The sequence below is a fragment of the Pollicipes pollicipes genome, unplaced genomic scaffold (genome assembly GCF_011947565.3).
Source record: "Pollicipes pollicipes isolate AB1234 unplaced genomic scaffold, Ppol_2.1 Scaffold_4002;HRSCAF=4701_pilon_pilon_pilon, whole genome shotgun sequence".
NCBI classification, from domain to species: domain Eukaryota; kingdom Metazoa; phylum Arthropoda; class Thecostraca; order Pollicipedomorpha; family Pollicipedidae; genus Pollicipes; species Pollicipes pollicipes.
The window spans coordinates 9,065,667-9,088,498 of NW_023596420.1; the positions used below are offsets into that span (position 1 = coordinate 9,065,667).

The following is a 22,832-nucleotide window of genomic DNA, read 5'->3' on the forward strand; positions in this document are numbered from 1 at the left end:
CTATGACGTGGCTGACGAGGTAAAAGTTATATCATGAACGAAATTTTGAAGCGTGAAGTTTCGTCTTTTTGCGCACTGATTAAGACTATCTGTTTCTAGCTCTCGCACAATGAATGACACGGTATTTGGTAACAATGTCTCCAAATAACGGTGGTAAACACAAGTTTTTGAAACGAAAGCAAGTCCTGTTGGACTTCGTGTTCTTAGGGGCTGAGCAAACGGTCCGAGCAAGAATTCTGTGGAAATTGCCATTCTAAGAGAACATATGAGCGTATAAGGATAAATTTGAGAGGGCCTTTTTGCACTTTGAATCAAGCACACGTGACCGATCTCCGGTATGTGTATATTTAAACGGCGAGCGTCCACCTAGAACATGACCCTCTCACTTGAAACGTTTCATTAGAGGTCTTCCAAATCAAGCAAATCGCACAAGTATCGTCAGCAGACATTTTCTGCCACCATAACCAGCGCTCATCACGGTTTATTCGTGATGCAGTGCGAGCGTAATGTCGTGAGAAATCACGCGATGGCTTCATATGGCTGTGTAACGCTTAAGACAAGTGATCTGCTTCAACTCGGGCGAGTTTCGCTTTAGATCATTGATAAACTGTTATTTAGAACCGAACAAACCGGTTTGTCGTCACTTGGCGCGACCTGTTGATCTAATCTCCTAGGATTGCTCAATGTTATTGTTCTTTGTGAAAGTCGTGGAAAGGTATTTGAACGTTTCTTTTTACACACATTGGTTGTCAAGGGGTTATTCGGCCTGCCTACGCTCAGACGTATGAGTACACTTCTGACGCTGGTGAGGGTGCTCCTACACGACCGTTGCTAAGATGCCAGTCAGGGCGCCCCCGGCTCACCTCGTGCAGCACGTGTGAGCGACGGGCGCCGGCCCGGGATGCGTGGTGCTGCCCGGCGCGGTGTGAGTGTGCGGGCGCCGCTCCGGGATGTGTGGCGCCGCCCGGCGCGGTGTGAGTGTGCGGGCGCCGCTCCGGGATGTGTGGCGCCGCCCGGCGCGATGTGAGTGTGCGGGCGTCGATCCGGGATGTGTGGTGCCGCCCGGCGCAGTGTGAGTGTGCGGGGGCCGCTCCGGGATGTGTGGTGCTGCCCGGCGCTTTGTGAGTGTGCGGGCGCCGCTCCAGGATGTGTGGCGCTGCCCGGCGCGGTGTGAGTGTGCGGGTGCGCGCCCGTGGCCGTCACGCGTCTCCCGACCGCCAGGAGGACGAGGAGGAGACGCAGCCGGGCCTCCCGCCACCCGGCGGCGAGCCCGTGCTGCTCGGCCAGTTCAACGGCCGCACAGAGCTGCGCTGTGAGGTCAAGGTGCACGACACGGCCCCCGGGCCAAAGGTCAGTTCCCACGCCCTCCGCGGAGCAGCCCAGGCAGGAGCATGGGATGAGCTGTTGTACCTAACGGGAGCGGCCGGCCACTGGAGAGCACTGTTACGAGTAACGTGCATCAATGACTCATTGTCTCCACAACGTGTCAATTTTGTGACTGCATCAGGAGATGGTTTCTACCATGGATGTTTGTCATGACATACTGTACTGATCCGCGTTGGTATACGCGGTGATCCGGGAACTGAACGCCTGCTCAGGATTCGGGGCATGTTGATGTGCAGGTCAGTGAGTCGCCCTGCCACATGAGACGCTGGCCTTCAGCTTGACCAGCGCCGTGGATGTGGTGTTCGCAGCTGAATGTGCAGATAACGTCGGGCTCGTTCTGCACGCTGCTGGGGCCGCGCCAGCTGCACGACCTGATGGAGCTCATGAGCGGCATCATCGACCCCAAACGGGTGGAGAAGAGGTCAGCAGCGCGTCCGGCCGGGCGCGTGCGCTCTCGCGGGGCGTGGCGCCGGCCGGCCGCGTGTCTGTTCAAAGCGAATGATCTGCCAAACTGAAAGGTGTTTACGTAGCGATGAGCTTTTCGTAGTGACTCACTGATTAGTCGCCCCCCCCCCCTCCCCTCGACTATGAGAGATTGCTGGCACTATTGTCAACTGAACAGTTATTACCTGTCGTGTTGTCATGACGGGTGGCAATATGGAGGGTGGTGGTACCATAGAAACATTATCTGAATCTTCTTTTTGAGGGAAAGTGCTGTGTTAGCGCCAACAAAGGATACATTGCGCGAATACCACCGATGTGTGGGCAACAGACAAAAGCAGGGGGGGGGGGGAAGTGACGAACTTTGGGCTGAGCTAATCTCCGGGTCAGGCGGTTGGAGACGTTGCTCGGGGGTGGCGAAGTGCTCCGCTGATCCTGCACCGGCGTCAGCCTGGCCGAGCAGGCAGCTGAACCGCCCTCTGTTGGCAGCGCGCCGCGCCCGTGCGGCGCCGGCCGACACGCCGAGAAGCCCATGACGCCCTCCGACTACCAGGTGATCGAGGAGCAACTGGTGCGCCGCAACCTGGCCGCCCGCGACCCTCCTCACCACGCAGGCGCTGAGGGCGCAGGGCTGGTCCTCGCACGCACACGGTCAGTGGCCGCCGTCGGCCAGCCGGCGGGGGGGGGGGGGCGCGGGGGAAGAGCGCGCCTCTGCCCTCGTCGGAAGGGTGTCCGCTGTTTGGGAGGCTCGCCGCGGTGACTGGTGCTGTGTCAGGACTGGCGCGGCCCGGCGGCTGCGAGCGAGGGCGGACGGCTGGGAGCGACCGCCGCGCAGAGCGCCGCAGACGGCCGCTGACGCGCCGCCCGCCCCTCGGCAGACGAGGACGAGGAGGAGTTCCTGCCGCTGCTGCGGCCAGACGCGGCGCTGACCTCCAGCGCCGTCTCGCTGGCCACGTCGGCCGACATGGACGGCTCCATGACCTCGTCTGTGACGGGCAGCGTCTACTCGGAGGCCACCTCGACCCACAGGTGAGCCGGGCGCACAACGCTCGATTGAGGAGGTCATTGTGATCAAATGACGCGCATTCCTGCCCGATTGTGCACCGACGGTCTGTGGGCGAACTGTTAAGTCTGGGGTCATTTGCTGCGCGGCTTAGTTCGTCACTGGTGGGCCCAGTTCCGGCATTGTTTTAATGAGGTAAGCTTTGGCATGTTGCCATCCTTAAGATATGCTCGACAATTGTTATGCACCACCGTTTTTAACAGGCAGTTGGTTCCATTTGACGCGCGTTGAGAGCTGAAGCGTGTCTCCAACACCGACACCCTCAGTCTACCCGTGATTCTCACTGGGCGCTGCGGCGCCACCTGGCCGTGGTGGCAGAGCTGACCCATCCTCCTGTACAGGTCTGAGATGTCCTACACGAGACCGCGGCCCAGACGCCGGCGGGACCGAGGCAAGGGTGAGTCCCAGGCGCGCGCCGCCGGCCGGCCTCGCGCGTCGCTCGGTCGCCCGCAGCGCCGCCAAAGCGCTCCCGTTGCCGCAGGGACGGGAGCCTGACCCGTGCTGCCGCCGGCTCGCCGCGTGTGGTGTTCTGTCTGATCGGGCGTTGTGCGCAGTGGCGGGGCGGCGGTGACGCGACCATGACCGGCGCGTGCCTCTTGTGCCGGGGCAGATGAGGAGCAGAGCGAGGACTCGATCCGGCTGAGTCTGCAGCTCAGCACCGTCTGCGTGGTGCTGATGCATGAGGACGTACTGACGACGGCGCCGGACACGCAGCTGCTCACCCCTGCCAGCATCAAACAGGTGAGCGGCGCCGCTCGCCGGACGCCGCGTGGTCCAGGTCACGGGTGCTGCCTTGTCACGTGTCCGGCAGCAGGCATGGATCGCGCGCACTGCATTGCCTTTAGTGGTATAAAAGTGGCTTCCCTTGCCAGCAGGGAAGTGTGACGTGTCACACGATCTCTGCTTGCCCGGTGTGATGAGCCGCGCTGATTGGGTGTGTGGGCGCGCCTGCCCCCTCGGTAGGAGCGTCTGCCCGTCCCGGCGCCGCCGCCGGTCTGCGGGCCTGACCCGCCTTACCCTGGCCTCATCAGATGCAGCGGCTGGCCGAGGCCGGGCTGGCCCGCCTCTCGTCCGTCTGCGTCGGCGGCGGCGGCGTACGTGGCACGCGCCCGGACCTGCTCGAGGCGTGCCCCTGCAGCCATCTCAGGTCAGCTGTCGCGAGACGCGCGCGCCGGCGCCGCCCTGTCTTTAGGGGGGGGGGGGGGGGGGGCTGAACGTACGGCTGGTGGCGAACCACCTGGCCTCCATCTGGCCATGTGTGCTGGATGATGTGAGGTTTCAGGGGCGTGAACGCCGGGGCATGTACCGATATTTCTTTCACACTTTGAAAACAAGCTGAAGGTGATCTAAACCTTAGTGCCGCTATATGTGTCTTTATCTGACTGCACCGACATGAACTACGCACGTAATACGAGCGTCACGTTACAGCCTGGTAGCGGCGCCGCTGAAGTTTGAGTGCAGTGAGCGGCCGTCAGGTGGCAGCAAGAGCGTGTTCTCGATGACGCTGACGTCGGGCATGGCGGAGCTGCTTGAGTGTCTGGTCGAGCGGGACTCCGCCAGCGGGCCTGCCGCCACGTATACAGAGGTGATCACCGGATGGTCGGCACGTGCCTGGCGAGCGGTGCTGGTACACTGCCGTCAGCGGCTGTGTTCTCGGCTTGACATCGCATTGTGACTGTCACAGGCTGGTCTGTTCATTGGACATGCTGAGTCAGCGCGCCGGCCGCATGCTAGGCGCGCGCCGCTGACCGCCGGTACGTCGAGACGGCAGGGGTGCGCCGTGTGGGGGACGTGGCACCGCCGATGGTGACCTGCCTGTGGGACCGATGGCCCGCGTGACCGGCGGCGCGTCCGTCCGCCAGCTGCTGACGTTCGAGACGGGCGAGCCGCCGCCGGGCCGGCCGGACGCCACGTCGGAGGGCGCGCTGGCGCTGACCGTGCGCCACAGCCAGGCGCTGGTGAACCGGCACACTACCAGTCCGGCCGTCAGCGTCAGGTCAGCCGGCGGCCGAGCCCGCTGCTCGGGTCCTCCCGGCACGAGTGCCGTGGAGACGGCCGTGTAGCACGCGCGGGGTGTTCGGGTCCGGCCCTGCCAGTGGGACAAGCGGAGCAGCGCCACATTCGTTTCGAACGTTGTCTCACAGGTTAACGGGTTACGGGAACCGATCTCTTTCGTGTTTCCTGCTGCTGATGGTATTGGCTCTGATGTTAGGTAATGCTGCGTCTTCTATTCTTTTCCGAAATACTGGCCGTTTCATGAGATGCTTTGAATGCGCGGATCCAATTTTCCTGTTGGGCCTTTTACACGCCAATACTTAATGTACCGACACCGTAGGCTAGATAGGACGCAGTGTCTGAACTGGGCGCAGCACCCCGTCAACGAATTCCCACCGACCCAGGAGCGTTGCCATCCCGGTGAGCTCCCCCGCCTGTGGAAGGCGGTGACTCGGCTGACGCCGGCCGGCCGTCGGCAGGCTACGGCTGGCGGCCTGCGCCTCCGAAGTGGACGTCTCTCTGGCCGACCGGCTCTCGGCCCTGCTCAGCCCCGCCGCCGGCCCCGTCCGCCGCGGCACGTCACCCACCGGTGGCGAACACGCCCACGTGGTGAGTGCGATCCGTCCGTCCGCCGTGGCACGTCACTCACCGGTGGCGAACACGCCCACGTGGTGAGTGCGACCCGTCCGTCCGCCGTGGCACGTCACTCATCGGGGGCGAACACGCCCACGCGATAAATGTACGGACCCCGCTCATCTGTGGATTTTTCTTTTTTTCGACCGGCAGGCTTTCTGGTGCGGACCATGATACCTGGGCTTTGAATGGGCGTGAAGTGAGCACAGAGCCGGGCCTGAGAACCTTGCGTTGCCGTGGACGAGGGTCACGCTTTTTGTATTGGGACTGGGTTGCCATGCCAACCGCCAGATTCCTTCGTTATCAGTTTAGTGTTCGTCATATAGAGTCGCATTTTGATGCGCTCTGTTTTGACGTTCCCATACTCTACAGTTGTGATATCTTCGTCATCGCCGGCTGCTATCGTCGTCAGTACTTGTGTGCTGCTCCGGCTGCGGAGGGTGGTGTCGCATGCGGTCTCGGACGACACCTGTGACGTACGACGACTGTCCGGGTCACGCTCTCTCCCGCCGGCAGTCGAAGCAACAGTGCTTCAACGACGCCATGGACGACACGGCCGGCAGCGCCGAGGCCAAGGTGGACGTGCAAGTGACGGCGCCGGCGATTGCCGTTAAGCTGAGGTAGGCGTCGCCCGACCGGCCCGCCTCACGGCCGCTGCAGCAGCCACTTGTGCGGGGTCTCCTGTTGCTGTAGGAGTTTCAGTCGGTGATGCTGCAGTTGCAAGAATGGGGGCATTCAGAAGACATTCTTTTAACTTTGGGTGTGTTAAAAACCGGAAGCATACCCGAGTTTGTGTAGTGGATTCCTTTTTTGTTCACATTTCACGTTGCTTTGCATTTCGTCCGCAAAGTTCTGGCGTCAACCTAGCGGGAAAAGGTTAGTGCCATCTGTACGTATCCGTTTTCGTCATTGCGCACAATGTACGTATGTCTCGCAATGTTAAGTTTGTCCTGTATCGGCCCTGACCGCACCCAGATAGCCCTGATAGAGACGCTACGCTATGAGTGGGGTCGTAAGTGGTGAGACTGTGGACCTCTGATGTCAGCTCCTGCAACACCAACACCGTCATTACCAGACCTGGGCGCCGCCCGAGGCACAGCCCCCCCCCCCCCCGCCCCCTCCGCACCGACGCCTGATGCCGCTGGTGCTGGCCGCAGGTTCCCCATCCCGGACCTGCGGCCGCTCAGCGACATGAAGCGGCCGCCCTGGTGGTGCCGCCACGTGCGGCCCGATTGGCTGCTGCTGCGCATGCGCGACGCCACGCTGCGGACGGCGCTGCGCGCGCGGGACGACGCCACGCGACTGGAGCTGCAGGCGCGCACCGTCAGCGTGGCCTACGCCGAGACGGACGCCGCGCCGCCGGTCGTGTTCCTCGGCGTGAGTGACGGCCGCGGCCGGGCGGCGCGCCCTGGCGCAGGGGCCGGCGGCGTCCGGCCCGTGGCGCAGGCGCCGTGTTAGTTAGCGCATGAGGCGGCGGGGCGTTTCTGTGAGCGCGGCTGCCCCGTTTCGCAGTTGTAGGCTAGGCCTCCTAGACATTGCATTTTTCTGTCCCGTGCAACCGAAGTGGGATAGAGGTCGCCTCATTCGCAGCCGTGATTGAACCGTGATCCTCACCATCAGACTGGTCTCACCAATATCGAGTGCGTTCTGGAACACGTTCTCGAACGCGTCTCGAGTGTGTTCTCGAGCGTGTTCTCGGTCGTGTGCCCTCGTTGGCCGGTGTGATGCCGCTGCTGAGGGGACGCGCCCGCCGTCGCCAGGTGTCGCCGTCGGGCGGCGATTCGCTGCCGCCGGGCGGCGCCGTCGGCCTGGACTGGCCGCGCGCCGTGCTGACGCTGTGGCCGGTGCGGCGCGCGCCGCTGCTGGAGGCCGAGCCGGCCGACGAGCGCTCGGCGTCGCCGGCCGCCGACTCGTCCTCGTCGTCGCCGTTCGCCGGTCTGAGCGCGGCCGGCGCCGACCGCGAACCGAGCCCGTTCGGCCGCCGCCGCGTGGTGTACGAGACGGACGCGCACGCGCGCGGCCAGCCCGACCTCGCCTCTGGTCAGTGGGCTGGTGACGCCGGGGAAAGGGCACTGGGCGGCGGGTCAGACGGCAGGCGGTTGGGTTGTGTTGGGTCGGACGGGTGAGGCCTCGGCTGGGTGTTGGGTCAGGCGAGTGTCGAGGCTGCTCGATGTTGGCTTTTTTCGTCCAGGTGGACGTGTCTTCGGTGACATTCTGATCATGCCAAGCCCGTATAAATGCGTCAGGCGCTTGGTTCTGGCTCTCCTGTCAGTCACTGCCGCTCCAGAGGTTGAGGAGCTGGTGATTCCGTACTGCTGACAGACGCATGACCTGAATTTGCGAAGAATGAGTAGCTGACGATGCCTGACAGACATTTAACCTTACCTTGCAGAGGGTGAGGAGTTGGTCATCCCAGCCGGTCGGGAAGAGGTGGAGAGGTTCATCGACAGCACGGTCGCCAACTGCCAGATGCTGCTGGAGCTCAGCCTGCCGTTGCTGGAGGCCATCCTGCCCAGCAAGCGCTTCTACGAGCTCATCTACAACAGGTATCCGCTGCGCTGTCGTGACATGAGTCTCAGGCTCAGCGGCCGGCATGGTGTTGGCTACGTATAACTCAAAGTATCATACTCGAGCGCCCACTACATACCTTTGATGTTTGAAGTAATTTAGACGTCTTTTTTACAGAGCGTGTCGGCGAGTTGAGAGATGTTACTAATAATTCAGGTCTTCGATATGCGCCTGTCTCGGGAGGTAGTTGCTCGTAGCTTTTTCTTTCGGCGCTGTAATGTTTCTGAAGTTGTCAGTCACGAGACAGAGCTCGAGTGTCATGTCCTTGTGATCGATGGCGCCCTGTCGCGTCTGGCGCGCCCCCGTCGGCCAACCGACGGGGCGGGTCGCGCGGCGGTGCCGGCGCCGGGGTGGCCCGTGACCTGGCGAGCTGACCCGCGTGACCCCGCGCCGTCCCCAGACTGGCCACAGACCTGGCGCTCTGGGAGCCGGCGGCGCCCGGCAGCTGCGCCAGCCCGGAGGCGGCGCACCCGCCCGACCCGCTGGCGTTGCTCGCCGACCCGTTCCAGATGTGCAAGTCCGGCACGCAGTACGGTGCGTGGCGCGCGCCGGCGGACGCGCGGCGAGTCGGCCGGCGACGGCGCGCGCGTGGTCGGCGTGCGCAGGGTCGGCAGCGGATGGGACGTGGTGCTGCCGTATGTCGCTCCCCGCGGAGAAGGCCGCCGGGCTCACGGGCACCAAGGGACCCGAGGTGCTCCCCGCGGAGAAGGCCGTCGGGCTCACGGGCACCAAGGCACCCGAGGTGAATGGGGTTTCAGAAGAACGCGGAGGCTGGCGGTTTTTCGATATCGCACCTTTGCACCCCGCTGTTCGTGTCCGCCCGTCGCTGATGCCGGCCGGTTGCCGCCGCGCGCGCTCAGTGGCCGGCCCGTCGGCGTGGCTGACATCACGACGCGCTCCCCTGCGGCCGGCAGACTCGGACTCCGACAGCGACGCCAGCGACACGCTGTACCAGTCTGTGTACGAGCAGCGGCAGCGGCAGCGGCGCCGGCAGCGTAACGAGGACGAGCTGGCGCGCAGCCGCCAGAGCCGCTGCTGCGTGCGGCTCCAGCTGGGTCAGGGCGTGGTCGCCCTGCAGACGCCCTGTGTGGTGAGTGGAGGCCAGGCGGCGACTGTCGGCCGGCGCCGGCTGCGACTCGACTGTGGCGGGCGTGGAGGGGGGAGCGGCGGTGACAGGAACTGGCGCGTCCTATCCGCGATGGCTGTTGGCGAATGATGAAAGGCGAAGGTGGCTTGGGTCGTCGTGGTGGACGTCGTCTGGTCCGTGTTCCGTGTTATGCTGGGTGCTCTGGTGTCATGTCGACCAATTGTCAGATCTCATTGACCTCATTATTTGTTTGGATGAAGATCCTGACTTGTGGCACCAGCTACGGCTGACGTTGATTTCCGTGGCTGCCGAACGCATCCTGGACCTCCGACAGGGCGTGGCCTGTCTTCAGGTCACGACCTGACCTGACCCGATTAAATTTGGTCTGTCTCCGTACGGGCCACCGTCCCCTGCGCACCATGGGCTCCCGCGCCTCCGCTAGGCCGCTGCGGCGAGGCCCAGCTGACGCGATCTGACCTGATCTGAATCTGACCTGACTTGACCTGACTTTATCTGACCTTATCTGACCTGACCCGACGTGGCATCACCCAACCTATCCCCCAGGCCGAGGAGGGCGCGCCGGTGCCCGACCACCACGGCGAAGTCCAGCTGGCAGTGGACTCTGGCTCTCTGTTCGTCGTCTCCGGCTACGGCGGCATGTACGGCCACGGCTTCGTCTGCCTCTCCGCTCATCGTGCCAGCCTGTACCACAAAGGCAAGCGGCGGGTAGACGGGCCGACAGCAGACACGCCGCGCACAGTGGCGGGGGAGAATCCCCAGACTAGCCGCAACACCTCACGCAAGGACTATGGAGCTTACCGCAAGGACTCGTCCCTCGCGGACTGCTTCAAATCGTCACGATGATAACGATATGTTTTTGGGGCTTGTGCCACCCACCCTGAGCTTATGCGTTGACCAGCATGTGGTTGACCTGGACAATTGTCTTATCGATCTGATCGACAAAAAGCAGATTATCATATCGCGTTATCAGGCGCCTCACTGTGGACTGGGCAGGCCATCCCAGCGTATATGAGTTGCAGTCGGGCAAACCGACCCCGTCCTTGCAGCCGTGATGGAATGTCGTGGGTCGCTAGCTACCCATATATTGCCGTGTCGTGCCCAGCGGGCTTAAAGCTATGCAATGCCGATCGGCATGCAAAGCGGCTTATTTCAGCACTTGCCATTGATACCGTCAGTGGCCTGAGCCGTTTGTGCCGCCCCCCGCCCCCTCTCACTGCCCCTTCCGTCGGCGCGGCCGGCGTCTCACCGCGCCCGGCCGTCTGCAGGTCAGGTATCGCCCCCCTTTCGCTGGCCCCTCTATGTGTCCCCTCCGTCGGCGCGGCCGGCGTCTCACCGCGCCCGACCGTCTGCAGGTCAGGTACCGCCCCCCTTTCGCTGGCCCCTCTCTGTGCCCCCTCCGTCGGCGCGGCTGGCGTCTCACCGCGCCCGGCCGTCTGCAGGTCAGGTATCGCCCCCCCCCCCCTTTCGCTGGCCCCTCTATCTGTCCCCTCCGTCGGCGCGGCCGGCGTCTCACCGCGCCCGGCCGTCTGCAGGGCAGATGCCGACGCGGTCTACGCCGCTGCTGCCGAGCTTAGACGCCATCCCGCCATGCCTGGACCGGCTGGTGGGGCCGTACGAGGCCGAGCCGGCCGGACAGCCGAACGCCGACGACATGCTCTCCGTCGCCGTCAAATACCAGCTGGACGAGCTCAACAACATCAAGGTGGGGCGTTGGCCCGGTAGCGGCCGGCCCGCGCAGTTCTGCTGTAGCGGCTGGAGATCGAGAGCGCAGGCGACACGTGAAGCCTGCCGCGCCTGTCGGCTCGCTCGCGTAACACCCACAGTGACGCGGCCCGTCACGCGTCCCGCCGCCTGTCGTCTCGCTCGCGTAACGCGCACAGGACATGGGTTTTTTTGATCCATCATTACCAAGGCCTGTATTATAAAGCTCCGGCGGAGAAGACCGCAGTTTACAAGATCTGTCTAATGGCGTTGAAAGCCTGGTGCCGGTGCGTATAACCCTCCAGTGGACGGACGGTGTCTGACGGGCCATTGCGGCTGAGGGGGGGGGGGGGGAGGGGGAGGACGGTGTCTGGCGGGCCAGTGCGGCTGAGGAGGGGGAGAGGGAGGACGGTGTCTTGCGAGCCATTGTGGCTGAGGAGGGGGAGGGGGAGGACGGTGTCTGACGGGCCTGTGCGGCTGAGGAGGGAGAGGGGGAGGACGGTGTCTGGCGAGCCAGGGCGGGTGTGTTGAGGGACGGGGACAGTGTGTGACTGCCCCGCGTGCCCGTCAGACGTTCACGGTGGCGGTGGGCGTGGACGGCTGCGCGCTGAGGCCGCGCATGCTGCCGTCGCTGGAGCGGTTCGTGACCCAGCTGCTGGACATGTTCGACGTGGTGGACTTCCCGGTGGCGGGCTACGACATGCCGGCCACCGTCACCCAGCTGCACCTGCTGGTCACCAGGTCGGCGCTCGACTATAGGTGAGTCGGCGCCCGGCTGAGGCGGCCGCCGCTGGCCAGGCCAGGCCAGGCCAGGGCTGTATGCGCGGTCGATCACGGGCCAGTGTGGCGACGGCGGCTGAGACGCGACCCCTGACCCCTGACTGGGCTGCGGCTGGATGCTGGGCAGCAGCCGTTCACCAGGCCAGTGTGTAAGGTCTGGGTGACATCGGGTGCTCACGATGACAAAGACGCGGCCTCACGCGTTACCTAACTATGACGAGGCATGGTGGCTGAGCGCTCGGCCGCCGGGCAGCACGCACGCGGCATTTGCGATCGGCAAGCCATACCGTGATAAGATACATGTGTTTTGCGATGTTTTTGCTGACGAACAATACACAACATAATATAAGAAGCAGATAATTGTTTCGCTGTCATACAGCGCGTCGGCCCGCCGCGGGGACTGCGTTGCGTGCGTTCGTGATGAGCAACGTGTGACTTGTGGGCTGTTGCAGGCCGCTCAATCTGCCGTACCAGTACCTGGTGACTGTGGACAGCTTTATCCTGTCGTCGCACCTGGCGGCGGCTACCAGCACCTCGGTGCTACGCTTCATCCTGGAGGAAGCGGCGCTGCACGTGGCCGACCGAAGCGGCGCGCCGCTGGTGGGCGCGCGCGACTACGTGTGTGTGTTGGAGGCGGGTCTGCTGGAGCTGTCCATCCGCACCAGTGTGGCGCCGGCCGCCGGCCAGCCGCACCTCGACTGGCGCGTCAGCAACAACACCATCCACGTGCGCACGTGCGCTGACTCCCTGCGCGCTCTGGTGGAGCTGGTGACGTACCTGGCCGGGGACGGCGACCGGGGCGAGCCGGCGCCTGCACCGACTACGCCGCCGCCGCCTGCGCGCGCCGGTGTCCGGCAGGCGGGCGCCGACCCGGCCGGCCTGGTCGACCTCATGGAGGACGCCATGCAGGAGGCCAGCCCGCCGAGGCCGGGTCAGTGGACGCCGGGCTGCGGCGGCCCGGCGGCGGCCGCGGCCAGGCGCTGTTGTGTGAGGTACCGGCGGCGGCGGAGCATCCAGACCGCTCGGATACCACCGCCGTGAATCTCTGGGCGGCCTCAAGGCGGGCGTGGAGGATTTGCGGGCTTGTTCCAGTTTGTAGCGTGTATTGGGTGTGCTGTTTTGACTTGGGCATTGGGATGGCTTGGACAATCATCAGACACGCGTTCGAATGTGGTAGCTCCAGCCTATCTGGTCTTCAGCATAGTGAATTAAGTTGGCGCGACTTAACCAAGGTGGGGTTTAAAGCGCATGGTGTTTTGCGATTCCGGATCACTTACACCGGTGTTATTTGCTTCTAGCTCCTGCACAGGTGAACCAGGGTCCAGTGGAGGTGTTCTTCTTCCCGAATGAGCCACATGTGGCGGCGCCCCCACCTCCTCCGCAGCTGGCCACGGAGGCTGTGCCGTCCAACACGGTAACTCTCGGCACGCGCCGGACGCCAGCGAAACGGTCAGCTGTGCTGTGTGGCATTAAGCGCGACATGCGCTGCTCGGATCTCTCCCGCCAAGTAGGCGTGGCTCACTTCCGAGGCGCACGACATGACGCGGCGGGATTTTCGACGCCAGCACGCTCAGATACCGCTTATCATTGAATGTCGAAGCAGTGGTTTGAACGTTGAACGTTTGGACGTTGAATTGAAGCATCGTCCCAAAGGAGTGCATTCCATGAGCCGGCCACAGATCTGGCCGAGGCGCGGCTCCCGTTGTAGCGCCGTGCGCCGGCGGGGGGAGCGGTGTTTGTCAGTGGGCCGGCCCGCTCCGTCAGGTGATGGCGACCATGGCCGAGGCGCTGGCCGACATCGACGACGAGTTCGACGACGCCGACGAGGGCTTCTTCGTGCTCGACGACGACCCGGGTTCTGGCATACGGGTCAGTGGCCGTGTTGCGGGGGACGGTGGCCATCGCGGCCTTGCCCCTGAGAACGGCGGTGCTCTCCGTGATCCTGCGCGCGCCTGGAGGAGTCTCGCGGTGTGAACGGTTGTGAAGCCAGCTGGCTCTTGACGTCCTGCTCTGGTGTGCCGCGGATATCCGCTGTTGCGTCACTGGTGGCGGGCTTCTGGTCAGTAGATCTCAGAGCTACGCACCACACTGGCTGTGTGTAGCAGCCTGTAGGCCACGGGTATGTGTGCTCCGTCTCCCCGCTCCCAGTCGTCTGGTGTGCCTCGGCTGGTCCGTCGGTCTGACCCCCCCCCCCTTCCCTCGTTCCGGCAGTCGCGCTCCGGTGAGCCGCAGGTGCGCGTGCTCACATCTGAGCCGATCCGCGTGATCGATGACTTCCTGCCGGCGCCGGTGAGCCGGGCGGACGTGCTGCGGCCGCCGACGCACTTTCCGGTGCCGCGGCGGCGCTACACACTGCAGCAGATGTCCGTGTTCTGGAGCCTGTACGGCGGCCACGACCTGGCCAGCAGCGGCGCGCCCCCCGCCGACGCGCAAGGTGAGGCGACGCCGCGCCCCCGTGACTTGCGATGTTCGACGCGTCGTATGACCCCGACCGTTGTCGTTTTCGGCGTCATTATGGGGAGTGTCGGTGGCGAGCCGGCGGCCGAGGGAGCGTCTGAGCCGGGCCAGCGATGCGGGCCGCTCATCGCCGGGTCATCCGCGCGGGGAGCAGCCGCCTCACGCTGTTACATTGTCTGGAGGAGCGTCGGAGCCGGGTCATCCGCGCGGGGAGCAGCTGCCTCACGCTGTTACATTGTCGGGGGGAGAGTCTGAGCCGGGCCATCCGCGCGGGGAGCAGCCGCCTCACGCTGTTACGTTGTCTGGAGGAGCGCAGGAGCTGGGATGAGCCATACAGTGATCGCGGGGATGGATGTCAACCGCTGAACTTACAATGACCGGAGCAACAGGCGGCGTGGTGTTCCATCCTCACGTGGTGTACGCGCTTCGGCTCCAGCACGACACCTGCCGGGTGGCCTTGACACCACTGAGTGGCCCAGTCACACACACCCGCACACGCGCGCGGTGGCGAGCAGTGTGTTACAGTCACCGCCGTCGCCGTTTGTGGGCGGCGGTGCGTGCGCCAAGCCGGCGGCCGTGTGTGGGCAGCGCCGGCTGACGCTAGCGCTGCCGCGCCGGCAGGTACGGATCGAGTCGCCGGCCGCCACACCACCGGGCAGCCCGCGGGCCCGGCTGGGCCAGGCGGCTCCCGGCTCGCCGCTTCAGGCGGCCTTCAGCAAACACGGCGCACAGCAGGTGCGGTTCGCAGCTGGCGGCGGCGGCGGCTCGCTGCTCCCTGGGGGAGGGGACGGGCAGCTTGTCCTGATGACGGTCTTCACCATTGGATGAGGCGGTCTTGCTGTACTGACAGTCATGGGAATGGCGAGAAAACGTTGCTTTTTGCATCCACCAATTGAATGTATAATGCCCGCTGGTAATCGTCCTTTTTCTTGGATAAGTCTGGGGTGTGCGATTCGCCAAGTCATCTCCACTTTGTTGTCGGGGGTGATAAGCTGTGGTCTCTTAATCGTTGTTTGCTCTGTGGTGGCGTTGTAAGGCGCGTGGTATGTGTAGAACAAAACCGAACTGCGTACTGGGTTTGGGTCTAACACGGATGGTCTGCAGTAGATACGCACGTGTTACGTCTTGCCACCCGTCCAAGAATGCGTCCTCTCTCACCGCACGGTGCCTTTCATGTGCTCGATAGCAGAATGTGAGCTGAGGTGCACTGGTCCGTCTCAACGGACACTGTTAGAGTTTCAGCGACCCGTTTGTTTCGGACGGTTTCGGTGTAAGATCACGCGGCCCGTCTGCCGTTGCGCATGCGTTTCCCCGTCCCCGGTCCCCCTGGCGCACGTCTGTGATCTCGTGGCTGGCTCGGCCCGGCTCGGCGGCGGCGGCAGCTGGCGGCGCGCGCGGCGCGGCTGACGGCGTGTTCGGCTGTTGCAGCTGTTTCCCCGGCAGGTGCGGTTCGGCACGCTCGCTTCGCCCGAGGACGAGGCGCCAGCGCTGACCGCGGCGGCCGCCGCCCGGCGCCGAGGCGGCCCCGGCCGACACGCCGACACCATGATGCAGCTGCGGCTCAGCAAGGTAGCGCCGCCGGCCGGGCTCCGGCGGCGGCGCGGGGCACGTTGTGTTGATGACACGGCGGGGGCCGGCGGGGAGGACGCCTGCGGTCGGAGGCAGTGGGAACCGAGCAGGCCGGGGACGCGCGCCGCTCTGCCCTCTGGGCGGGATCGAGTCTTGCGACGTAAAGACACGGGCTGTGCGGAGGGGAGGGGTAGGGAGGGGGGGGGGGCGGATGGAGCTGTGACGCTCGTGGGTGACCGCGGCGAGGCGAGAAGACGCGCGGAGCGGGGCCGCCGGTGCCGGTGTGACGCGCCGCTGCCGCCGGCCGACAGGCGCGCTGTCAGCTGGAGGAGTACCCCGAGGACACGGAGGAGGCGCGCCGGCTCGTGCTGGTCGCCAACGACGTGGAGGTGCTGGACCGCATCACCTCGTCCGACATGAACAAGTTCCTGTACCAGTATTCGTCCGAGAGCTGCCCGCGCCAGGCTCACTCCAACATGGTGAGGCCGCCCGCCACCGCCCTCACGTCATGTCATGTCATTGGGACTTAACGACCTTACCGTCCTCGGCTCCGGCCGCGGCAGCCGTCAAGGCGTCAGTCTGCGCTGTGTCGAGGCCCTGGGTATCGGCGGTTGCCTGCGTATTCTAAGGCGAGCGCGCTGCCTGGCTGGCTGCTTGGCTGCGGGGCTGCGTCCATATAGTCAGTTTGCCAGGTCCTGAAAGGGGCCTGTGATGTTTGGGTTGTACCTGCGGGGGCGTGGCCACGCTCGCGGCTGGCGGCGCCCGGCCGACTGGGGCGGGATGGGGTCTGACCGCCGGCGGCGCCCGGCCGACTAACGCGGGATGAGGTCTGACCGCCGGCGGCGCCCGGCCGACTGGCGCGGGGTCGGGTCTGACCGCCGGCGGCGCCCGGCCGACTAGCGCGGGGTCGGGTCTGACCGCCGGCGACGCCCGGCCGACTAGCGCGGGATGGGGTCTGACCGCCGGCGGCGCCCGGCCGACTGGGGCGGGATGAGGTCTGACCGCCGGCGCTTCCGCCAGGTGCTGCTGAAGGCCCTGTGCCGCCGGCCGGACCCGGCCGTGGCCACCGAGGAGTGCGACGTGCGCCTCTCGCTCTGTCCAATCCGGCTCAACGTCGACCAGGACGCGCTGTTCTTCCTGCGCGACTTCTTCCGGGCCGTGGCCGGCGAGCCGGGTGCGTGGCCGGGCCGCGTGATCAGACGGGGGCTGCGTTGGCCTCTCACGGGGTCAGGTGACCTGAGAGGAGAGTGTGGGGAGGGAGGGGGGGGGGCTGCCGTGCGCCTCTGTGATTCTGGTATGTTTGTGCGGGCATTTCCGCGCGTCAGCTGTGTGCCGCGGTGTGAGGCGTGTGCGGTGGTGGGCCGTGGTGTGAGCTGACGCCCGCGGAAGCCGTCAGCCGGCCCGTGGTCCCTTGCTGCGGGATAGCGCTCATCGGCCCGCCAGCCTGCCGCCGCCTACTCGTGGCGGTCGGCCACCCACCTGGCTTGCTCTGTCGTCCTGATGCCTTGCTAGCAGCATTGGGGGATAGTGTGCGGCTTTGGTATGTTCAGAGGACAGCAGTGTCGTGAAGGCTCAAGCATTTCTTGAGCCTGAATGTCTAATTGAAGATTGTATTGCAAGGCTATCAGTATCACTTAAAACGAGGCGCTTGTTTTCGGAAGGACTGCTCAATGTTAGCACGCACAACGAACCGGGGTCACATGTTCCTTCTGCCCCAAGACGCCATGCTCCTCCATTTGTGCTGATCAGTGATCGTCGGCGACAGAAGCAGGATCCGCCGGCATCATGCCACCGTCTGCAAGCGCGTGCCATGGCGTGGTGTCTGCGGACACCGCACGGCGGCGCCCCTCACCCTGGTAACAGCCGTGTGTGTCTTGTGGCGCAGGCGGCAGCGGCCGGGCCGCCTCGCCCGACTCGGACGCGCCCGTGCTCTCCATCACGCAGCAGGACGCGCCGCTCGGTCCCGGCGAGGACGAGCCGGACGAGGACGAGGACGAGGAGGCCGAGCCGGCGGCCGGCGCGGTGCGGCCGGCCGAGCAGCATCCCATCTTCTTCAGGCAGGTGGAGCGGCCGCGCGGCGGCCGGCGGTCGGGCCGCGGCAGTGCGACGCCGTCACCATGGCAACGGGGCGTGCCTGTGTGACGTCACCAGAGCGGCAGCCTCCCGGCCGGTCGACGGGACATCGTGACGAGTCGGATGGGCTCGGCCTGTTTCCGCGGCGCTCGTCACAGGGTTCCGGGACGCCTCAACAGCCTACAATCGTGGGCGCCCGTCCGGTGTCCTGGGGTATGGGGAAAGATCGCGGCGCGGTCTGCAGCTCTCGGGCCGCTCGTGCACCACTGTGATGGGCTGATACGATGGGTGACGCCGCAGCGAGACCACTTACCGTCTGATGTTGACCGCCTCGGATCAGACCGTGAACAGCGCTATAAGATAGACTTTCATTTGATGTGCTTATCGGAAAGAGCATGATTAGATTGCGTGCGCTGGACGCGGTCATGATATTGACTTGAAGTGCTGAAAGCGTCAATTCTGTCAAAGAAAATGTTTCGATCCCTCGCGTCATGCTGCGTAAAATGTTGCATCCAACTAATCACGGACTGACGGCATCAGCTGCTGGCTGTCAGGTCGTTGGCCTCCGGTGTCGTCATTCTTGGTCACGTGAAATTCCTTGTTTGCGCAACAACATCGAGATGCTCAATAACACCTCAACGAACGTCATCCGAATCGTGAAGCTAGGGCGTTTAAGAGTTGTGTAACGCTGCGAAAGTCTTTTGTAGACTACCACCTGGCGCCAGTACAAAATCCACTACAAATAATAACTAAATTCCCTGAACGACCAAAGAATGAAAGCACACGGTCGTTATGCAGCAGTGTCCGAGTCAGAGTCAAGCGCGGCTCCCTGGCCGGCTGCAGGGCGGCACTTCCACGGAGCTGTGCACAATCCCTCATGCGTCACCAGCAACGGCGTCCGTGACGCCCGCTACACCGCAGCCCTCCTGTCTCCGCGTGAGCTCGCCCCAGCGGCGTCCGTGACGGCCGCTACACCGCAGCGCTCCCTTCCCCGCGTAAGCTCGCCCCAGCGGCGTCCGTGACGGCCGCTACCCCGCAGCCCTCCCGTCTCCGCGTGAGCTCGCCCCAGCGGCGTTCGTGGCGGCCGCTACACCGCAGCCCTCCCGTCTCCGCGTGAGCTCGCCCCAGCGGCGTTCGTGACGGCCGCTACACCGCAGCCCTCCCGTCCCCGCGTGAGCTCGCCCCAGTAACGGCGTCCGTGGCGGCCGCTACACCGCAGCCCTCCCGTCTCCGCGTGAGCTCGCCCCAGCGGCGTCCGTGGCGGCCGCTGCACCGCAGCCCTCCCGTCCCCGCTTGAGCTCGCCCCAGCGGCGTCCGTGGCGGCCGCTACCCTGCAGCCCTCCCGTCTCCGCGTGAGCTCGCCCCAGCGGCGTGCGCGCCGCCGGTGCGGCGTACCCCCGGCACGCGCCGGCCGTGACGCGCGCGCCGCGCCTGCCGACAGGACGTTCACGTTCTCGCCGGAGGTGCTGATCCGCATCGACTACCAGGGCAAGCGGGTGGACATCGGCCAGTTTGGGCCGCTGATCGGCCTGCTCATCGGCCTGGGCCAGCTCAACTGCTCCGAGATTCGGCTGAAGCGCATCAGCCACAAGAGCGGGTGAGACGGCCGGCGCGCGGCCGGCCTGGGCGGGGCGGGGCGGCCGTGACCGGACAGAGAACGCTGCGTGGTGACGCTCCAGTGTTCTCGGCGATGATAGCTTGCGCGCGTTTGCTGATGTGTTCTCAAGAGGAGGCCATGATCTGATCAAAGGGGACGGCCGTCCTGCTTCGATTGACGGGTGAACTTTGTCTTCCCTGCTTACACGCCGCCATCTTTGCTATCGAATCACTGACTGTGGAAGCTGGTAACTGCTCCATGAGAGCCTGTCCGGGACTGGAATTTTCAGTACAGCCCTGATTCAGTACAGTCAGAGCCTGTGACTGCGTGACCCAGGCTTTGGCCCAGAATATAGCCGGGACAGATTTTGCGCGTGCCACCGATCCGCATTGCCGATTCGTGACCAGGGAGCCCTCGCTTGCCTGCCGTGGGTAATACTGCTCCCACACAGTACTGAACCATCTTTCGTGGCAGCCGCCCTCGATGTCATCTCCAGATGCCGAGTTACTGTTCTGCGTGCGCAGCCGAGCCGGGGCAGTGCTGACCGTACCCCGTCTCCGCAGTTTGCTGGGCCTAGATCGGCTGGTGCACTTCGCGCTGAACGAGTGGCTCACCGACATCCGTAGCAACCAGCTGCCGAGCCTGCTGGGCGGCATCGGACCGCTGCACTCGTTCGTCCAGCTGTGTGAGTGGCTGTGGGGACGCCGCCGGCTGCCAGCCCGCCAGCCGCCAGGCGCCGCCGGCTGCCAGGCCGTCAGCCGAGCTGTGCCCAGCCGCCAGGCGCCGCCGGCTGCCAGCCCGCCAGCCGGGCTGTGCCCAGTCGCCAGGCGCTGCCGGCTGCCAGCCCGCCAGGCACCTAGTCGTTTTCAGTGCTGTTCCGGCTCGTAGCCAGAATTTTCTACAGGGGTATAGTAGATATCGAGTTTTCTAAAAATGCCTGCGATTTTAGTTCGAATTCCTGCGAAATCACCCAGTTTCTAATTTCAACCTTTTGACTCAGGGGAGGGGGTGGGGGGGGAGGGGTATTGGTATTGCCTTTATGTCTTTCTCCCCTAGGCTACGTCCTTGGTGTTGTTGATATCCCTGATTTGCCTAAGCCATGGCCTGGCGGGTGCGAGGCAGGGTTCGTTCTGTCACCGTTGCCGCTGGCGCAGGCTGTACTGCCCATCAGCGCACTGCCACGGCGGCCACGTGGCGCGGCTCGTACCGCCGCGCTCCAGGTCATGCGTGCACTCGTACCTGTCGCGACGGTCACCGGACCGCCGCGAAACGCTAGCGGTTTGCGGTCGCTTTCCCGTCGCCGTCCGTGTCGTCCTGCCATTGCTTCTCAAGGGCGTTCGTAGCCTGTCACTGCCTCTTGAGCTCGTTCGTCACCTGTCTCCGGGTTGTCGGTGGTGTACGTGGCATGCGTGTCGTGTCCGTGCCACTCGAGCCTCGCTGCTCGGCCGGCCGAGCCGGGGGCGGCGTGGCGGATGGCGCGCGGCGGCCGTGGCTGACGCTCTCCTCCCGCCGCCCCGCCCCCAGTCCAGGGCATCCGCGACCTGCTCTGGCTTCCGATCGAGCAGTACCAGAAGGACGGCAGGATCGTCAAGGGTCTGCAGCGTGGCGCCAACAGCTTCTCCACCTCCACCGCCATGGCCTTCCTGGAGCTCACCAACCGGCTGGTCGGCTACATCCAGGTCGGTCGGCGGCGGCGACGGCGGCGGGCCAGCGTTATACTGGGCGGCTGGCCGGCAGCCGGATCCGGATTTAAGAGAACAACGCGCCACGCTTCGTCGTGCAACCGTTCATGACGCGCCAGGGACTGCAGAGATCATTTTAGCTCTCGGGCCATAGTTCAACTGGAGTTCGAACCCGGGCCCCACGCGGGGACCGAAGCCACCTGGTTTGCGTTGCACATGAGCGAATGTCAGCCGTTGGTGTACGCGTGTGCACGGACGGTGAGGAGGGCCGCCTCAGTGACGGCACCGTAGGTTGGGCGCGTGGCGGAGTGACGGCTCCAGCTGTGACTCTGACCCCTGCCCGGCGCCTTCCTCTGGGGCTGCGCTGACACGTGCGGCGGCCGGCAGGGCGCCTCCGAGTTCGCGTACGACATGATGTCGCCCGGCCCGTCGGTGCGACAGAAGCGCAAACAGAAGCGGAGCCGGCGGCGCACCTCGAACCTGCCGCAGGACCTGCGTGAGGGTGTTACCAACGCTTACGAGTTGGTCAAGGAGGTGAGCCCCCCGTCCCCCGCCCTCAGCGAGAGCCGCTCAAACGGGGAGGACACTGACCACTGCGGGGCCGGGGTGGCTATATGTGTGTGTGTGTGTGTGTGTGTGTGTGCGTGTTTGTGTGTGAGCGTGCTTGCGTGTGCGCGGTTTGTGTGTGTTGGTGCGATGCGCGTGGTGATGTCCTTTTTGAAATGTCAACGACGTTTGGTTTCCGTAGATGAAAACTCAGCCTAGGGGTCCGCGTCGTTTGGCTGTTGTCCCATGACTTCATTAGTAAGCGGTGTGCTCCTGCCGGACTACGGCTGCTGCCGCGGTCTGGAACACCGGTGACCACTGTGTTCGCGTCGTCACTTGTCTGAGCTTTCCTCGCCGCGCGCGTGTGACCGGTACCCGGCCGGCCGGCAGGGCCTGGGCGAGACGGCGCAGACGCTGGCGCGCGTGGCGGCCGAGGAGCACGACCAGAAGGGCGTGTCGGGCGCCGTGGGTGGCGTTCTGCGCCAGATCCCGCCCACTGTCGTCAAGCCCATCCTGCTGGTCTCCGAGGCGACCAGCAACGTGCTGGGCGGCATGCGCAATCAGCTGGCGCCTGACGCGCGGCGCGAGGCGATTGACAAGTGGAAGGCGGCCGAGTGAGCAGCACCGCGGCCGACACGGGCGCCGAGTCGGGCGAGAGCTCAGCTGGCGGGGTGGTGCGCCAGTGCGAAGAGCGCGGGCTTGGAGGCAGGCGGAGGACGGACAAGTGAGGGCTGTGTTTACGAGCCGTTCCCGGCGTGAGCTTTACGGACCGGCGAAGATTGCTAGGTGACGGTTTGGTTCGGCCAGCGAGTGAGGCGGTGACAGTCGTGAGGCTGACGGTCGGGTGTGCGGGTCGTCGCTGGTGTGAGTTTTACAGTGTCTTGGAAGGCCTGCCGACGCGGCAGCGGTGCGGTCGGTCGGCGCCGGGCCGAGAGTGGGGACGCGCGCGCGCGCTGTCTGACGCGGAGCAGCACCGGCGGGTGGGAGCCGCGCGGGGCGAAGGCCGGTGGAGGACAGCCGAGGCGGTCCGGCCGGCGCGCCGCCCAGCGCCAGTCTCGTACCGCACAGACAGGCGCGGGCCCCACCGCAGGCGGCAGTGTGGCTTTTCTCGTGACGTGGTCCGCTTCGGCCGGACTTAGCCGGCCAGGCTTGCAAACCGTGTCTTTCTTACAATGGTGTTCGACGATTCGTTGCTGGCGTGTGATATGTTTTGTAGACGGCGGGCGTAGCATT

At 64.8% G+C, this 22,832-nt stretch overlaps 1 protein-coding gene across 1 annotated transcript in view; it reads left to right on the forward strand.

Moving 5' to 3' along the window:
• Positions 1–22,696, forward strand: part of LOC119093506 (autophagy-related protein 2 homolog B) — a 29,991-nt gene extending 7,295 nt beyond the window's left edge. The window contains exons 6-42 of the mRNA XM_037216466.1: positions 1,288–1,350; positions 1,695–1,807; positions 2,317–2,398; positions 2,442–2,478; positions 2,706–2,856; positions 3,232–3,287; positions 3,501–3,631; positions 3,922–4,037; positions 4,319–4,475; positions 4,753–4,886; positions 5,365–5,494; positions 6,035–6,138; positions 6,676–6,769; positions 6,833–6,895; positions 7,139–7,158; positions 7,461–7,558; positions 7,911–8,064; positions 8,487–8,620; positions 9,001–9,176; positions 9,738–9,888; positions 10,727–10,896; positions 11,467–11,654; positions 12,128–12,455; positions 12,540–12,606; positions 12,974–13,089; positions 13,440–13,544; positions 13,887–14,109; positions 14,522–14,583; positions 15,561–15,701; positions 16,013–16,180; positions 16,722–16,875; positions 17,587–17,758; positions 19,216–19,371; positions 19,935–20,056; positions 20,896–21,050; positions 21,441–21,587; positions 21,990–22,696. Coding sequence (XP_037072361.1) covers positions 1,288–1,350; positions 1,695–1,807; positions 2,317–2,398; positions 2,442–2,478; positions 2,706–2,856; positions 3,232–3,287; positions 3,501–3,631; positions 3,922–4,037; positions 4,319–4,475; positions 4,753–4,886; positions 5,365–5,494; positions 6,035–6,138; positions 6,676–6,769; positions 6,833–6,895; positions 7,139–7,158; positions 7,461–7,558; positions 7,911–8,064; positions 8,487–8,620; positions 9,001–9,176; positions 9,738–9,888; positions 10,727–10,896; positions 11,467–11,654; positions 12,128–12,455; positions 12,540–12,606; positions 12,974–13,089; positions 13,440–13,544; positions 13,887–14,109; positions 14,522–14,583; positions 15,561–15,701; positions 16,013–16,180; positions 16,722–16,875; positions 17,587–17,758; positions 19,216–19,371; positions 19,935–20,056; positions 20,896–21,050; positions 21,441–21,587; positions 21,990–22,217 — 4,866 coding nt within the window. The 3' untranslated portion in view covers positions 22,218–22,696. The remainder of the gene's footprint in view (positions 1–1,287; positions 1,351–1,694; positions 1,808–2,316; positions 2,399–2,441; positions 2,479–2,705; positions 2,857–3,231; positions 3,288–3,500; positions 3,632–3,921; positions 4,038–4,318; positions 4,476–4,752; positions 4,887–5,364; positions 5,495–6,034; positions 6,139–6,675; positions 6,770–6,832; positions 6,896–7,138; positions 7,159–7,460; positions 7,559–7,910; positions 8,065–8,486; positions 8,621–9,000; positions 9,177–9,737; positions 9,889–10,726; positions 10,897–11,466; positions 11,655–12,127; positions 12,456–12,539; positions 12,607–12,973; positions 13,090–13,439; positions 13,545–13,886; positions 14,110–14,521; positions 14,584–15,560; positions 15,702–16,012; positions 16,181–16,721; positions 16,876–17,586; positions 17,759–19,215; positions 19,372–19,934; positions 20,057–20,895; positions 21,051–21,440; positions 21,588–21,989) is intronic.
• The last annotated feature ends 136 nt before the right edge of the window (positions 22,697–22,832 follow it).